Genomic DNA, 16437 nt, shown 5'->3' with positions numbered 1-16437 from the left:
GTGTGATTCAAAATTAGAGTCCAATGCCTCTTGACTGCTAGGCAGCTGTTCTAACCACAATTTACTGTGTAAGAAAACATGTCACATGGACTCAAACACCAAAGTCTCTGAACAGTAGATGGAGGACTGAAATGTCTCTGTAAGCTTGTTTAGTTTACTGAATCAACAAAAATCAAAAACATATGGCGCATTTTTAGAATCTCTCTGACAGCTACGTGGGTGGGAACACACCAGTTCACCAACGGTACTCTTGTGTAAATGGTGGAGCTCTAAGCTTCAACTCACCCTGTGAATTGCTAATGCCAAGGTGCATCATGGCAGCCGGTAAATTTCCAGTACTGCTACCTCCGCTGAGATTGGGGTATCCGCCATTGTCCTCGGGGTCCAATGGAGTTGAGAGAGGGGACGGGAAGTGCAGGTTGGTGAGATCGGGTAAGGAGCCTCCTGTATTTAATGAACCCTGGTAGTGGGAGAGACCAGGGTTTTGCTCCGGAGATGGGAAAATACTGCAAGAAAAAAAAATCTTACACAATCTTGCTTATCCTGGGCATTGTAACAGTTGAATCTTTCCCAGTTGACTTCGGTGGGCAAATGACAGACGTGGTGGACTGTTCGCAAGTCAATTGCAGGATGCACATAGAAAAGCAATTATTCAGTGACATTTAGACCTATGTGCATTCTAAGTCCTCAATCACCAACCATTAAAACCACACAGATGTCAGCGCTGGATTTGAAGCCACAACTAACTGCTGCTAACTAAAAACTATAGGGGTAGTCACCCACCCCGGGGTAGTCACCCCCCCCCCCCAAAAAAAAAAAAGTTCTTTACAATAATATGTTCTATGCACCCTACTGGACTAATATGTGTGTGTCTTTGCTACATTGTGGGGCCCATACACGTGTGTTTTTCCAGGTTTAACTACTATTGTGGGGACCGACTTGAAATTGTGGGGACATTTTGGTGGTCTCTCTTTTTGAGGGTCAAGACTTGGTTTTAGAGTTTACGTTTGAATTAGGTTATGGTCGAGGTTAAGGTAAGGAATAGGACTTTTTTTTATAAAACACTTACTTGATACCAGGCACTTCACATGATTTAGGCCTCAATGCGAGAGACTGGGCCTGAAAAAGAAGTGTTTTCAATTAGAGTAACACATAAGTATGTACTCATTCAGTATACAGTATACTTTTCAAAGTGAAGAGCTGCGGTCTAGTTAAATGTGTTGGTAATTTGTGAAAAGATAAATATTTAGTAGCATCGCTATCGTTATGCAAATACAGTAGAATTAAGATGACACCGCTTTTCTGATTCCTTCTCGTAAAAAATAGGTTTCCAAATCACAAAAAATATCAACCACAATCTCGTGTGTGGAAATATTTTTGCATCATACACAACTTGATGTTGATCATTTTACTTTATCACAGCTGAATAGGGCAATAGGGCAAAACATTTTTTACCTATCTGCAGTGTGAATTAATGAGGTGGGGACAACTATTTTCAGAGATCTACGGTAAAAAACACCTTAACGTAAGATTGTATTTGTATTTCATTTTCTCCATAATGGTTTCCTCGCCATTGTTTTTGGATTCAGGATATCAGTTTGCAAGATGCATTAATAATTACGGAGGAGGACACTTGAGGACGGATGAGGATCAAAGTCCCTTGGTTTTCATACTTACCTGCTTTTTTATGGTTCCGGTAGATTTTAGAAAGCATTAACATAGCACCAAGTACAGTATACGCCAATCTCACCTTCTTGGCTTCCCACAGCTGCTTGGGGAGAAGTTTATTGACACCTATGAGACCCTCCTCATTAGACAGGGAGGGGAAAGAAAAGACTGCAGAAAGGATTACAAAGTTGAATTATTGATTTTGTGCAGAATAATACAGACCTATTACATATATAATGTGTAAGGAACATACTACTTACCGTCACGAGACCCATCCAGCTCTGCCTCATTTACACTAGCTGTATGCCAGCCTCCATGAGAAACACATGTAAACAAGCAGAAAAAATGGCATATGTAGAGACAATCAATAGAGAAATGAGAAAGAAAAGAAAAACACATACAATGTGTATGTGTACCCCCATTCAAAGAATGCAACATATTGGCCGCTAATCCCAAAAGTAGCGTGACAAGGGTGTGTGAATTTGCTGGCTGGCTAATTCATTTAAATACATGTATTAGTACAGGCAACATATTACTGGTGGTGAGTGACAATCACAAATGCATGCAGCACACTTCACGTAAACATACATATTTACCATAATACCATTAATTACATTTTGGGAATTTTGCCTCTATTATTTCAACAGTAAGAGACCTAAGTGGAGACTTTGAAACGCCAATTTTTACACATCATTAACAAACATCAATAATGACGCAGACTTTCATTTCTGTAGCAAAGGTAACATTGCAGAAACCAGTAGAATGTGTCAAGTTGTGCTGCATGCTTAGAATGTGAAAAGTGTGAACACTTGTGGGCAAACCCAAAAATCAAATGCTAGAGATCAAAATTTAAAGGAACACTGGCCAAATTAACATTTATAGCTTGATTGGTAATAATTATTCGTGCTTGGAAGATTGCCTAAAAGATGAAAAATACGTCGTCTATATTGATTTGCGTACTTTTACGGCACCATTTTCAATTAAACGGTGTGTCCGTATTGGCCGCTAATCTTAAAAGTGGCACAACTGTAAGTTTGGCGTATTATACTGACCATTCCTGATTACTGTGGACGAAATGGTTGACCCACATGCCTTTGATTTTACTTCCTTTTTGGATTTTGCTATTCTATTTTAACGGTTGTGTTGTTTTTAATTCCCTGTGCATTTTGCTTTTTTTTTTTGTGTGTCAATTTTAACCCAGCCAACATGGACGTATAACCAGGTTGAGCTTTTGGTGGTAGGCCTTAAAAGCAGCTGGCGAGATTGACTGTGTTTTCTGTTAATAAACAACCAGTAAAACAGAAACACAAACACCATAAATGATTACAACACTGGTCTCAGTCTATAGAAGTTTAGACTCAGATAGGGCACGCTGTTTTACATCAAATTAAGAATAAAATGTGAATGGATAACAAAAACATGGCGAAGCTGTTTAAATGAGAAGTACACATGAGAGGGCATTTCTCATTCTGATTATAGTTATTGTATTATTATAAGTATGACCATTAAATCACAACGAGAAAGCATATGAAGAAACAAGCATCTTGTGCCCTAAGTGCCTGGGTGAGTGCTACCCTCACCATTGCGCTGTGGGGGACCTCGACCCATCTGCTGATTCATGCTGAAGGGGTCCTGTGGGTTTGGGTTCATCGCACTTGTATGAAGAGCAGAATCTGAGTTGGTTCTGTGTAGGAGTATGAGGACAAATATTCATTGAGTTTTAGCACCTTGGACAGAGGCAGATGACTTCCTTGGGCCATACATTCAGTGAGTTATTTTGCCTCCCCCGCATTTATCTGTATGCTCCTACGGACCCAACATAAAAACAACAGGGGAAAAAATCCTGCAAAGTACAGTGAAGGACAGTGATTGTGTGGTATGTGTACTGCTGGTGGTACATGGAGTTCCCTCTGGTGATGACAACCATTAACATGTGCAGTACCTGCCCTGGTAACATACATACTGATATAATCTATGATAGTGGTCGATTTAGCAACATAATTTTCCAGAATTTTTGGCACTATCAGATCATTTCTTATTTTATACTTTACACATTTCAATCTTTTAAAAAACATCAAGTTGTCTTTTAACTGTGTGTACAGCGCACCTGGAAAGCATTTACAGTGCTTCACAATAAAAAATGTCCCACAAAAATTCTACACACAACACCCAATAATGACAATTAAAAATAAATGCAAATCTATTTTTAAAAAAAGAAAAGAAAAAAACCCCAAAGAAATCACATATACATAAGTATTCATAGCCTTTGCCATGAAGCTCAAAATTCAATTCAACTCAAACTGAAAATCCTTCAGTGGCTTTAACAGCTACACTGGAGTCCACCTGTAATAAATTCAGTTGATTGGACATCATTTGGAAAGGCACACACTGTTTTCACAAGGCCCCACAAGTGACAGTGCATGTCAGTACACAAACAAAGCATAAAATCAAAGTAATTGCCTGTAAAATTCTGAGACAGCAATGTCTCAAAGCGCAATTTTAGGTAAGGATATAGAAAAAAACCTCTGTTTTTTCCAATTAGCACAGTGGCCTCCATCATCTTTAAATGGAAGAAGTTCCAACCCACCAGGACTCTTCCTAGAGTTGGTCGGCCGGCCGTCTAAACTGAGCAATCCGGGGAGAAGGGCCTTTGTCTGGGAGGTGACCAAGAACCCAGTGGTCAGAGGAGAACCTTCCAGAAAGACACCCATCTCTGCAGTCCTTTACCAATCAGGCCTGTATAGTAGTTTGGTCAGATGGAAGCCACTCCTTAGTAAAAGGCACGTGGCAGCCTGCTTGGAGTTTGCCAAGAGGTACCCGAGAGACTCTCAGACTTAAGAAAAATATATTCTGGTCTGATTAGACCAAGAATCAACTCTTTGGCATGAATGCCAGGTGTCATGTTTGGAGAAAAGGAAACCAGGAACCACTCATCACCTGACCAATGCCATCCATACAGTCAAGCATGGTGGTGGCAGCATCACGCTGTGGGGATATTTTTCAGCGGTAGGAACTGGGAGTTTAGTCAGGATTGAGGGAAACATGAATGCAGCAATGTACTGAGACATCCTTGATGAAAACCTGCTCCAGAATGCTCAGGACCTCAGACTGGGACAAAAGTTTACATTTCAACAGGACAATGGCCCTAAGCACACAACCAAAACATGTACAGTAGGAGTGGCTTCAGGACTTGAACATCTTTGGAGAAATCTGAAAATGGCTGTGCACGAACGCTACCCATCCAACTTGTTGGAGCTTGATACAGTGGGTGTACCAAGCTTGTGGCATCACAACTTGTATACATCCATGTGATGTCTTAGTTTAATTTTAATAAGTTTGCAAATTCAAATAAATAAATAAACTTTTTTCGTTTTTGGGGGGTTTGTGTGTAGAATTTTGAGGATTTTTTGCGGGATGGTACCCATAAAAGAAAAGAAAAAGACTCACAGTGGATTGGTTAAATTATTATTATTATTTTTTGCATATTCCTTATATTATTTGTACTGTATATGAATTATATTAGTATAATAGTACATTATTGGACACATGCACAGCAGCAGCAATCATGAAAATATACAGTACTCTTTTATTTTTACAAATAAAATCAATGATAAAAAAGAAAACTGAGAAAAACCTTGACACTGTAACAAATCTTTTAAGTCAGCACATTGAAAATAAGTACTTATTTTTCGGTTGCACATGATTAAAATGTAGTTAGAATGATGTAATATTCCCCAGCTTTTCCTGGAAAATAATCAAATAAAATGTGTTAGTTTATCACATTTTAATCACATGCAACATGTGTTCATGTTCGAATTAAGTAAATTCAGAGGACGTGTTTTCTGTGGATCTGTGTAAAAAAGGCTTTTCTTCACTCGTGTGTTACTTTTCCTGAAAACAGTCATTGAAGTTTTGGATAGAGTAAAACATTTCACTTGTAACAATGCATACGCAGCAAGTTTGAATATAACATAATTTAAAATTGTTCCACATTATCAAGTACAGTTGTTTTATATTTTTTAGGAAATATTTGAGAACCACTGTTTGAGAGTAATGTTAATGTTCGAAATGCATAATGTTTGTGTCTGGTAGTGGCCTTCCTTTTAAATGCACAGTATTTTCTTTAGGAATAAAACCTCTGCTCCTTTTTTTCCTTCTTTTTTGTGAACACTTGGGCCTATGTTACTGTATTTTAATGTTAGCCATCATGGTGTTACTTCGAGTGCAAATTTTTTTTATGTGGTACTTCGTGTAAATAGTTCAAGAACCATGCTAAATGTCTATAAATGATAAAGATGTATTTTTGGAACATAATTACGTAACTGGGACCGTCAAATGTGAATGACATTGAAATACACAGCAAAAGAATTGCAATTTAATTGTCTCCCATTTTACTGTTATTACTGAGTAAAGTTTATTTTTTAATTAACACAAATTGTGAGAAAAAAAAAGTAAAATATGTGTCACTTCTGTTTATCACAAGGTTTCCTCAATAAGTAAAATCTCATGCTTTTATTATCATATAGTTAGGTAGATGGGAGATTGGACAATACATGTTTGTTTTTCCCTCTAGGACAGAGGTGGGCAATCTCGGTCCTCGAGGGCCGGAGTCCTGCAGGTTTTGGAAGTTTCTCCCTTCCAACACAAGCTGATTCCAATCAACAGTATCGTTATCAGGCTTATGCAGAGCTTGCTGATGAGCTGATCATATATTAGCTGTGTTGGAGAAGGGCAACATGCAAAACCTGCAGGACTTCGGCCCTCGATGCCCACCTCTGCTCTAGGATGTCTCCAGGACATTTTCAGTGATGATTCAACTAGGACAACAAATAACGGATGATGATAAGATAAGAATGATAAGATTTTGGGATGTGAGAAAAAAGTTTTTAAATTCCAAGCAAAAGAGAAATTGGACACTTCACTTGGGTCACCACTGGAGGCCAATATCACCTTACTTCTACATATCTTTTTATTAGGCACCACTGCTTTTAAGTTGATCTGTACTGTCAATAAAGCTTACTATAGGATTTGCAATTTAGGCTTAGGTAGTAAAATAACATAAAATTGCTAGCACCCATTCATTAAAGAAAAGAAGAAAAGAAAAAAAAATCCATGGAAATAATGTAAACCTGTCAAAGTAATAAATACAAATTTACTGAAAATTAACTACTTAAACTCAGTCATTGCTTTTTATGGGTCCAACCAAAAATGAAACTGGCCTAGACAAAAGCAATGGTATCCTTAACCTAATACACTGTAAATCTGCAGGAGCAATCATCGCAACAAAATGATTTAAGCAGCACATGTCTCTCTTGGATGGTTTAATAGCCATATTTTATTGTACCTGGCACAGATTCAAGACACAGAACGCTAGATGAACAAGCAAGCCTCTGGGTAAAGATGAAGATACGCTTTTTTGTCCTGGACACTATAAACATGAAATTTGACCTCTGCATTTGACCCACCACAGTGAACACACACCGTTAGTGGCACCCACTGTAGCAGGTGGGCTGCTTAAGCGCCTGAGAAACACTTTGGAGTATTAGTGTATTGCTCACGGACACCGTAGCTGTGTATGTGGGGATGGTCCCCAGGTGGTAAGTGACAATCTTAAGCACTTGGCCATGGCTTCTTTGTACCCACAGCAAGGGATATTTGTTGCTACCCTTTTATTAAAAAGAAAACCCCACAATCATTACAATAATTGTCCCAGAAGCATTGTGGCTTCTCTCATCAGTTAAGTTATTTCTGTGAAAATTGCAGGTTTTTCCTTAACAGAAGTATACCAACAATTTTGCTAATGCCATGTGTACCCCAAAAAATAATTAAACAAAACACACACATCAGAGGTGGGCACTTCCAATGGACTGTCCACCTCTGAAAAAGAGAACACTCCACCTATTCTGTGAAACATGAAGGAGGCTCGGTTATGATCTGGGGCTGCTTTGCTAATCTGGCCCAGGGTTTTCTTGAATCTGTGCAGGATACAATGAAATCTCAAGACTATCAAGGCATTCTACAGAGAAATGTGCTGCTGTCTACGGTCTCAGTCGGAGGTCATGGGTTTTCTAACAGGATAATGACCCAAAACACAGATAAAAAACACCTAAGAATGGCTCAGAGCAAAACATTGGACAATTCTAAAGTGGCCTTATATGAGCTATGACCTAAATCTTATTGAACATCTGTGGAAGGAGCTGGCATCTGGAGAAGGCATCCTTTCAAACCTAAGATAACTGGAGCAGTTTGCTCGTGACAGTGATCGCCTTGTAAGGCTGGCCAACAAAATATCAAGTTAAGGGTACTATAGTTTTTGTCCAGATCTGATTAATTTGTTTGTTTTTAAATTGGTTGGACCACAATAATAAAGCGATGTGTAATTTCCTCTTACACCCTTTCGCTAATGGACGGGTACCAACAATTTTGTCCACGTATGTAACATTCACGAAATGTGAGTCAGTTTAATAGACAGTTGAATGAAGTAGTTCATAGAAATCAAAATGGAAACATAACATTGTTTAGACAACAAAAGAGAATGACAATATCAAAATGTAAATCATTATGCTGGATGCTAGCTTGGAGGAGGCCTTGACTCTAAAGATGTGTTAGTAAAGGAGAAATGGGTGATTAATGTCTCAGCTGCCACACTGCATAGAAAATCGGGAAACAGTTGGGAGAAAAAAATACTGAATAAATCATCCAAAAAGACATTAGTTGAGACTTCGTTGCATTTCAGTGCTACGGAGGAAAGAGAGAGCCATTGTGATGTTAGAAAAGAAGCAGAAAGAATTGAAAAGCAAGACACGCTAGCCAAATGAGATTGCAATATGACAACATGGTGGTGGTTATGTGAGCGTGGGATGAAGCAGTCACCAGAGACTAGAGCAAAGTGATGATAGAGGGGCAGAGAGGTCAAGTGTCACCTGTTGAGTTGTGATACTAATCTAAACCCAGGGCGCTTTTCCTCACTCCACGGGGGCTGATCCCTTCAAAAGAAACAAATGTATTTGGAGTTAGGCAGAGACCTGAGGTTGGAGAGAAATTGCATTGGCCGCTGTTGATTACTTGTTCTGTAGAACAATCAACAGAGACTGGTACACATATTGCCGGGTTTTACTGCCGTTGTCCCAGAAACTATAGCACAGGCAAACTGACATGCCCATGGGACAAGGACAACTCAACAGAAAAGGTGGCAGAAAGCATGGACATTAGCTTAGCATCGTCGTAGGCACGCAGCTCAAAAGGACTGTAAACATTTTTTTTTATCAAGCCCTTCTCTATGGCATCCAATCGTAACGGAGATGGAAAAAAAAAACATACGTGCCTACATTGTGTCTCATGAATCTGCTATTCATTTCCGTACAATATTTGATGCTTATTCCTGGCCCACGCCATAATTCTCCAAATTCCACAGAAAATGATTCAGTTTATTATTATTATTATTTATTATTTTGTTTTGCTTTTCTTGCAGTTGAAACAAACCCATTAAAAAAACACATGGGTGAGACTAACTCGTAAATGTCTCAAGTTTTAACCTTCAAGGTATCAAGGTAGTCCCAAGTTACTGTGGCAAAAAGCAAGTCAAGTTGGGCTCCTACTAAATTTCAAGACAGGTCAAGTCATGCCTTGGTGAATTAAGCAAGCCAAAGTAAAGAGTTGTTGTTTTTTAAAGTACACTGATGTAATAAAAGTTTTGCCCGTTTTGCGTCTTGTGGCGTAAACAAGATCAAAGCCAATAAATAACAATAAATCCATAATTGGAATTGCAATTTAAATCAATGACACAAAATTAGAAAACAACAACTGGCGATGTATTAATATCTGCACAGCATGATGCTGCCACTCCCATGTTCCACAGCATGCATCAGGAATGGGTATTGTATTAATTTTAATGATACTACTATACTCTCAACGATACTGCTTATCGATCCGGCACTTTCAATAATAATTATAATAATAATAACAATAATACATTTATTTATATAGCACCTTTCAAGCAATACAGTACAAAGTGCTTTACAAACAAATAAAAACACATACACATAAAAGCAACCAAAAAGCCATAAGGAAACTGGACATAGAAAAGATTGATATGATTTAAAAAAAAAACATACATGCAAATATACTAATACAACAGGATAATTCAAACTGTAAAATCAGTAAAAGCAAGCCTAAAAAAATTGGTCTTTTAAAAGCGACTTAAAATATGTTAAAGAATCTGCATTTCTAATATTGTTCGGGAGGCTGTTCCAGAGTCTAGGAGCCTTTTTTGTTAAGAAAAAAAAAATGCCAGACTGCCATATACAGGTGCTCGACAAAAAAATTGAATATCCTCGAAAAGTTGCATAATTTCCGTAATTCCATTCAAAAAGTCAAACTTTCATAGATTATAGATTCAGGGCCCACAACTCAAGTGATTTCAAGTTTTTATTTGTTTATTTTTACATTATTTGGGCTTCCAGCTCATAAAACCCATGAAAACAAAATGTCAAAAAATTTGAATAATGTGAAGAAATCACCATTCATACTTCCCAGTGTTTTGCATAGGGGAGTAAAAGATGGATGGATGGATGCTAATTTAAAAACGATATGTCAATCTTCAATAGTTGGTTGGCTTCCCTTTGCCTTAATCACTGCCTCGATGCGCCGTGACATTGCCTGGGGGGGTCCTGGAAACCCAGGCTTTATTGATGCTTGCTGTCAGCTCTTTGTTTTTGGGCCTGATGATCCTCATTTTCCTCTTGATAGTACTGTATTAAAAGAGGAAAACGAGGGCCACTAGAATAAAAAACAAAGAGCTGACAGCAAGTATCAAGAAAGCCTGGGCTTCCAGGATCCCCCCAGGCAATGCCACGGCGTATCGAGATAGTGATTTAAGGCAAAGGGAATCCAACCAACTATTGAAGATCGTTTTGAAAAAATACCATACAATACCCCCACCCCCCAATGCAAAACACTGGGAAGTATGCATGGTGATTTCCTCACATTATTCAAATTTTTTGACATCCTGTTTTCATGGGTTTTATGAGCTGGAAGCCCAAATAATGTAAAAATAAACAAATAAATACTTGAAATCACTTGAGTAGTGGGTCCTATGAAAGTTTGACTTTTTGAATGGAATTACGGAAATTATTCAACTTTTTGAGGATATTCAAAATTTTTGCCAAACACCTGTATTCTCTTAATTAATGATTTAGCTTCCACCTTAAAATAAAAATAAATAAATACTGCCTATAATGAATTTCCCTTAATTCCAACATGAGCTGGTAAACATATCGCTGGCGTCGGGCTGAAACCTCATAAGTCACGATTTGGTATATTTCATTTTTATTTCATATTACTAGTGTGAGTGTTATTTTAACAAATTATTGACCAATCTAGAGTGTTGAAAATGGCTTGCTGATGTAATGTTAATGGTTGAACAAACGTAACGTTTTTGGGGTCTTCTGAAAAGTGACTATTTTGGAGGTACAGTACAAGGTTTCGGCCCAACGCCAGCAGGATATAAGAAGATTTCTGATCTTAAACAACATCAATGATCACAGTGATTGCATTATTCCTGCGCTCACACATTTACACTGAGGTGGTGGTAAGCTACTTAAGTAGCCACAGCTGCCGTGGGGCAGGCTGACGGAAGCGTGGCTGCCAGTGTGCGCCTAAGGCCCCTCCGACCACCACCAAACAATCACACCTTTCATACACCAGTGTGAGTGGCACTGGAGGCAATGTGTGTGAAGTGCCTTGCCCAAGGACACAACGGCACATGACTTGGGGAGAGTGAGGATCAAACAGTCGACCTTCTGGCTACTGAACGAGCGTCTCTACACCCTGAGCCACGGCCGCCACAAATTTAGTACAAAAGCCTTTGTTTACAATTATGGAGGTCAAACGTTTCCAGGTAGTTGTTTACCAGGTTTGCACACAATGCAAGAGGAATTTTGGCCCACTCCTCAGTACAGATCTTCTTTGATCTCTTCATGTTTCAGGGGTGTCACTGAAGAACACAAAGTTTCAGCTCCCTCCAAAGATTTTCTTTTGGATTTAGGTCTGGAAACTTACTAGGCTACTCCAAAACCTTGACGTGCTTCTTACAGAATAATTTCTTGATTACACTGGCTGTGTGCTTTGTTTGTTGTCATATTGGATGACTCAACCACGACCCATCTTCAATACTAGACTGAGGGAAAGAGGTTGTTGGCCGAAATCTCGCAATATATGGCCCTGTTCATCTTCTCCTTAATACGGCGCAGTCACCCTGTAACTTGCGCAAAAAAAAAAAAACAACCTTCACAATAGGGATGGTCTTCTTGGAATGGTACTCGTCCTCTTTCTTCATCCAAACATAGCGAGTGGAATTAAGACCGCAATTTTTTTTAGGGTCTTATCTGACCACATGACTTTCTCCCATGATCCCCCTGGATCATCCAGATGGTCTTTGGCAAAATTCTATTGAGCTTTGGCATGTGCTGACAGGCGAACGTTGCATGCGATGTATGATTTTATACCATGACGTCTTAGTGTATTAGCAATAGTAACCTATGAAACAATGGTCCCAGATCTCTTCAAGTCATTAACCAGCTCCTCCTTTGTAGCTCTAGGCTGATTCCGTGCCCTCACTGATATCCCAAAAATTTGAGATCTTGCATGGAACCCCAGTCCAAAGGAGTTTGACAGTCATCATTACCCTCTTCTATTTTTCATGCAATTGCTCCAATAGTTGATCTTTTTTCACTAAGCTGCTTTGCAATTGCCCTGTAGCCCATTTCACCCTTGTGGAGAGGTCAACTATTTTGTTCCTGGTGTCTTTTGAAAGTGCTTTGGTTTTGCCCATGGTAGCAGTTGTACTTTTGACAGATTCATGTACAAATGTTTTTATTCACCTAACAACCTAAAAAAGGTGTTGCTACGTTAGATTAATAAGTGGATCAAAGGTGGACTTTTTGAAGGCACAGTAACAAGTCTTTGAGGGACAGAATTTTTGTTGATTGGCACATGGTCAAATACTTATTTTCAGCATTAACATACAAATAAATAATTTAAAAATCATGCAATATCATTTCCTGAGTTTTTTTTTTAATTTAAGATTGTGTCTCTCACAGTGGACTTGCACCTACGAGGACAATTTCATACCGCTACATAATTTCTAAGTGGATGACCTTGCAAAATCGCAGGGTGTTCAAATACTGTTTTTCCTCACTGTATGTTAAAACCCATGTACATGGATGTGAGATAATTTGTCTGCTGTAGAGTGAGAATTTCCACTTATAGCCAGAGAAAAAAACTCACTGTGTGTGCTTGCTGTGGGACAGCCAGGTAACGTTTACACAACTTGGCCAAACGGGCTAACCTGTCCTCATTCTGGCCCATCACAAACAGCGTGTTCTGCAGAGTCAGAATTTTCTGTGTGTCCAAATAATCACAGAGCACTGCCTGTGTGGTGGATAATTCCCCGCTCTCCTTCCACTTTGATAGCGTGGGCAGTAATACTGTTCAAAATATTCCTGAAGCCGAATGTGTTTATTTATTTTTGTGTATGTAAATGGTACTTCACTTATATAGTGCTTTTCCACCTTACAAAGCCCCAGGGCTGGGGGGAAAAAGTCGACCAAATCGACCACAAAAAGTGGTTGACTAATATTATTTGCCCCGAGGCATTGTGTGCTATACACACAGTAATTTCCAGGTCACATTACGCTCTCTAACCCACTCATTACCATTTCACACCCCATTAGCAGTCTCTCTTGGTGGAAAGCGGACACTGCAGTCAGTGAGATTTTCCAAAGGTATTAGGAGCACGTTTCGTCAGCTGTCTGTCGCTACAGTGTTCCATATAGTTTTTACATTGGTCAGTGCTTTTAATCTATCATTGCTGGTTAGAACATAGTTTATCGCTAGTTGGAAAGCACTGCATGGTGTTTGTAGACTATATATCATGTTAACATGTGTGACAGTTGGAAATGGAAACACATAGCTTGAGGCAAATCTGTTGTCAACACATCACTAAGAAAGTGTGTATGAGAACTAAATGGCAGTGTTTGTTTACCTTAAATGGGGAATCACTAGCGCAGTAATCACAATCGCTAATTGTTTAGCATAGACTAATTTTGTTAGTTTTGAATAATGCATATGTACATAAGATAATTAATGAGTAGTTATCCACTCAATTCAACTCACATTCAACGTTTTTATGAAAAAAAATTATGGGGGAGTGGGACGATTATTCAATGGAATAATCCACAGGATAATTGATTTTAAGAAGATTCAATAGTGACAGGCAGCCCTACGAGGCCCTCAAAGTGCTTTTCATTTTGACGATTCATTCAGCTACTGATGACGCAACATCAGGAGCAACTAAGGGTTCAGTATCTTGCTCAAGGATACTTCGACATGATTACAATGGCCTGGGATTGAACCCATAACCTCAGGGTTGTGAGACGAACACTCTACCACTGAGCCGCGCCGAACACATATTGATGGTAATTCTTAAATTGTCTCAAACTGAAATGTTTTTTAAATTGAACCAGCTATAAATCTTTACCAAAAATCTAATACATTTCAAGCTACAAACATTGAGAAGTGACATAATACATAAGTATAATATAATACACAAGTATTTTATCAATAAATAGTCATTCCTTTTCATTGTTTCTTTTCATTTGTTTGAAAGATCGTCAACAATGAGCTGCATTGGTGGCAGTTTGTGCTGATATTATATAATGAATGCATTCATTATATCAGAATTCAGGACATTATGAAAATGATGTACGGTACAATCATGTTCTGTTTTTGCAAAACAAAAGCAGACTGGGTGGTACATATTAAATTAGTGCTGTATAAAACAGTTCAGCAATACTTTTCTGTATTTCAAACCACTGCACTTTGGTTATTTAACACAGCTATGCTGTAATAGGATCTCATGTTTTGGTATTGTACTTACTAACACAAACTGACATTTTTGAAAAAGGGCAGCAATAAGCCCACCTAGCACTTGAAAATGCAAAAACAAATGCCTACACAAAAACTAAGAGGGAAAGCAGACATTTTAAAATCTCTCTCGTTTGAAGGCCGTTCTACAATACAGTGCCATCTCCAGGGAGCTCGGTCTGGGATTTCATCCCAAGAGAGGCTTGTACAGGAACAGAAGGCCAAAGTTTGGTGAAAAGAAGGGGGAGAGCGTGGGACTATATCATGGTTTTGGCCTTATAGGAGACACACAACTCCACTATTCCACACCACATCAAGCGAAATGAAATGACAATCATAAAATGTGATCTGCCAATTATTATAATCACACTACGTTATCACAGGCAGCTCTTCTCAATAGGTGTTACTAGACATGATTTTGACAATTTTTTTTTTTTTTTTGTCAACAGGTAGCACAGCTGCAAGCAGTAGTGTAATTCAAGTCAATGAAGATGTGCTGTAAAATGTAGATTGCACTCGAACCAGGTTCAGATTTTATTTTTATTTTTTTTAGATCTGTAGGACAATAGGTAGAAAACTGCAGCATTTTCCTAACAGAACCCAATTCATCAAAGCTACACATACATCAATGAACAGACTTTACGTAGAACAAATGTAATTTAAAAAAAAAGAGAAAGACACCAAGTGTATTAATGTGGACTCAAATTTGAGTGAGCTCTCTCTGTCAGATTTACTCAATTTTTGTATAAAACTGTATAAAACTTGACTGGTCACGCAAACATATGTGGAAGTAGAATTACTTCTGTCAAATTACTGTGAGTCTCATTTTGCACATTCTGAGAGAAAGACACGCACATAGACAAATGTGAGAAAGGGCAATGTGATTAATCAAAACCGAGACAGATTGTGATGGCCTATTTTGCATCTTTATACTGCTTCTGAAAGGCAGGTGCGATCTGGCACTGCGGTGCAAAAGGAGAGTCGGCAAGGAGAGCTTTTCTGCTTGCCAGAAACAAAACATATCACGACGTGGTTTAATCGGCAATTCAATTTTGGAGCTTGTGAGGGCTTAATCAGAGCTAGTCAGAAGAAGGAGTCATGCCACATCACCTACAGCAAGTGTTTCTCAACCCTGGTCCTCAAGTACCCCTATCCAGCCTGTTTTCCATGTCTCCCTCAGCCAACACAGCTTAGGACCGTTATCAGGCTTCATGCAGAGCTTGCTGATTAGCTGAAAAACCTGTGTTGGTTGAGAGAGACATGGAAAACAGGCTGGATAGGGGTACTCAAGGACCGTGGTTGAGAACCACTGACCTACAGTATGACAAGATTCCTTTCAACTGCTCATTGTCTTGCATCTGGGTCATTTCAGGGCAGTGGGACAATTGTTTGCTTTTGGCCTCTTCCAGAGAAGTTTTTTGGGTGTCACAGTAGATGCAAAGGTTAATCACACACTGTGCATCCAATTTTATAACAATGAATCTTGAATTTTAACTGGAAATTGCTACAGCCTGCATTCCGTATAATTGCTGAAATACGTTCGGAAAGTAGTAGGCACTAAAAGCAATGCAGGTGTTAAAAGAGCTTTCTTCCCTAGATTGCATTGGCTGTAATGCAATACAGATGTGGTTGGCGTTGTAAACACTTCCCACCCCACTACCCCCCCGAGATAGAGAACCAGGCAATTATTCCCGCATAACAAAACAAAGCAAAGATAATTTCCCTGGATGGCTATTAGAGTGAGCCCATGATCTATTCTTTAGAAAAAGCGGGTGGAATAAACAAAGAAAACATTAGTTATAAACACAATAGTTTTTTTTAGAGAAGTCTAACAACAATTTCCAT

The 16437-nt window shown here is 38.8% G+C and overlaps 1 protein-coding gene and 1 pseudogene across 5 annotated transcripts in view; both read right to left on the bottom strand.

The window, feature by feature from the left end:
• The window catches only part of crtc3 (CREB regulated transcription coactivator 3), a 45723-nt gene that overhangs the window by 13193 nt on the left and 16093 nt on the right, over positions 1 to 16437 (bottom strand). For 2 of the 5 annotated variants that reach the window (XM_077563643.1, XM_077563644.1), the window contains 6 exons: positions 8592 to 8654; positions 3249 to 3352; positions 1929 to 1979; positions 1751 to 1836; positions 1070 to 1119; positions 286 to 506 (listed from right to left, as the gene is read on the bottom strand). In XM_077563643.1, coding sequence (XP_077419769.1) covers positions 286 to 506; positions 1070 to 1119; positions 1751 to 1836; positions 1929 to 1979; positions 3249 to 3352; positions 8592 to 8654 — 575 coding nt within the window. The remainder of the gene's footprint in view (positions 1 to 285; positions 507 to 1069; positions 1120 to 1750; positions 1837 to 1928; positions 1980 to 3248; positions 3353 to 8591; positions 8655 to 16437) is intronic. The other 3 variants (XM_077563645.1, XM_077563646.1, XM_077563647.1) reach the window with 3 other exon arrangements.
• LOC144050264 (uncharacterized) lies at positions 11894 to 12499 on the bottom strand (annotated as a pseudogene).

The sequence above is a fragment of the Vanacampus margaritifer genome, chromosome 4 (genome assembly GCF_051991255.1).
Source record: "Vanacampus margaritifer isolate UIUO_Vmar chromosome 4, RoL_Vmar_1.0, whole genome shotgun sequence".
Lineage (NCBI taxonomy): Eukaryota > Metazoa > Chordata > Actinopteri > Syngnathiformes > Syngnathidae > Vanacampus > Vanacampus margaritifer.
The sequence above is the reverse complement of the archived record's forward strand: the minus strand, read 5'-3'. Positions and strand labels throughout refer to the sequence as shown.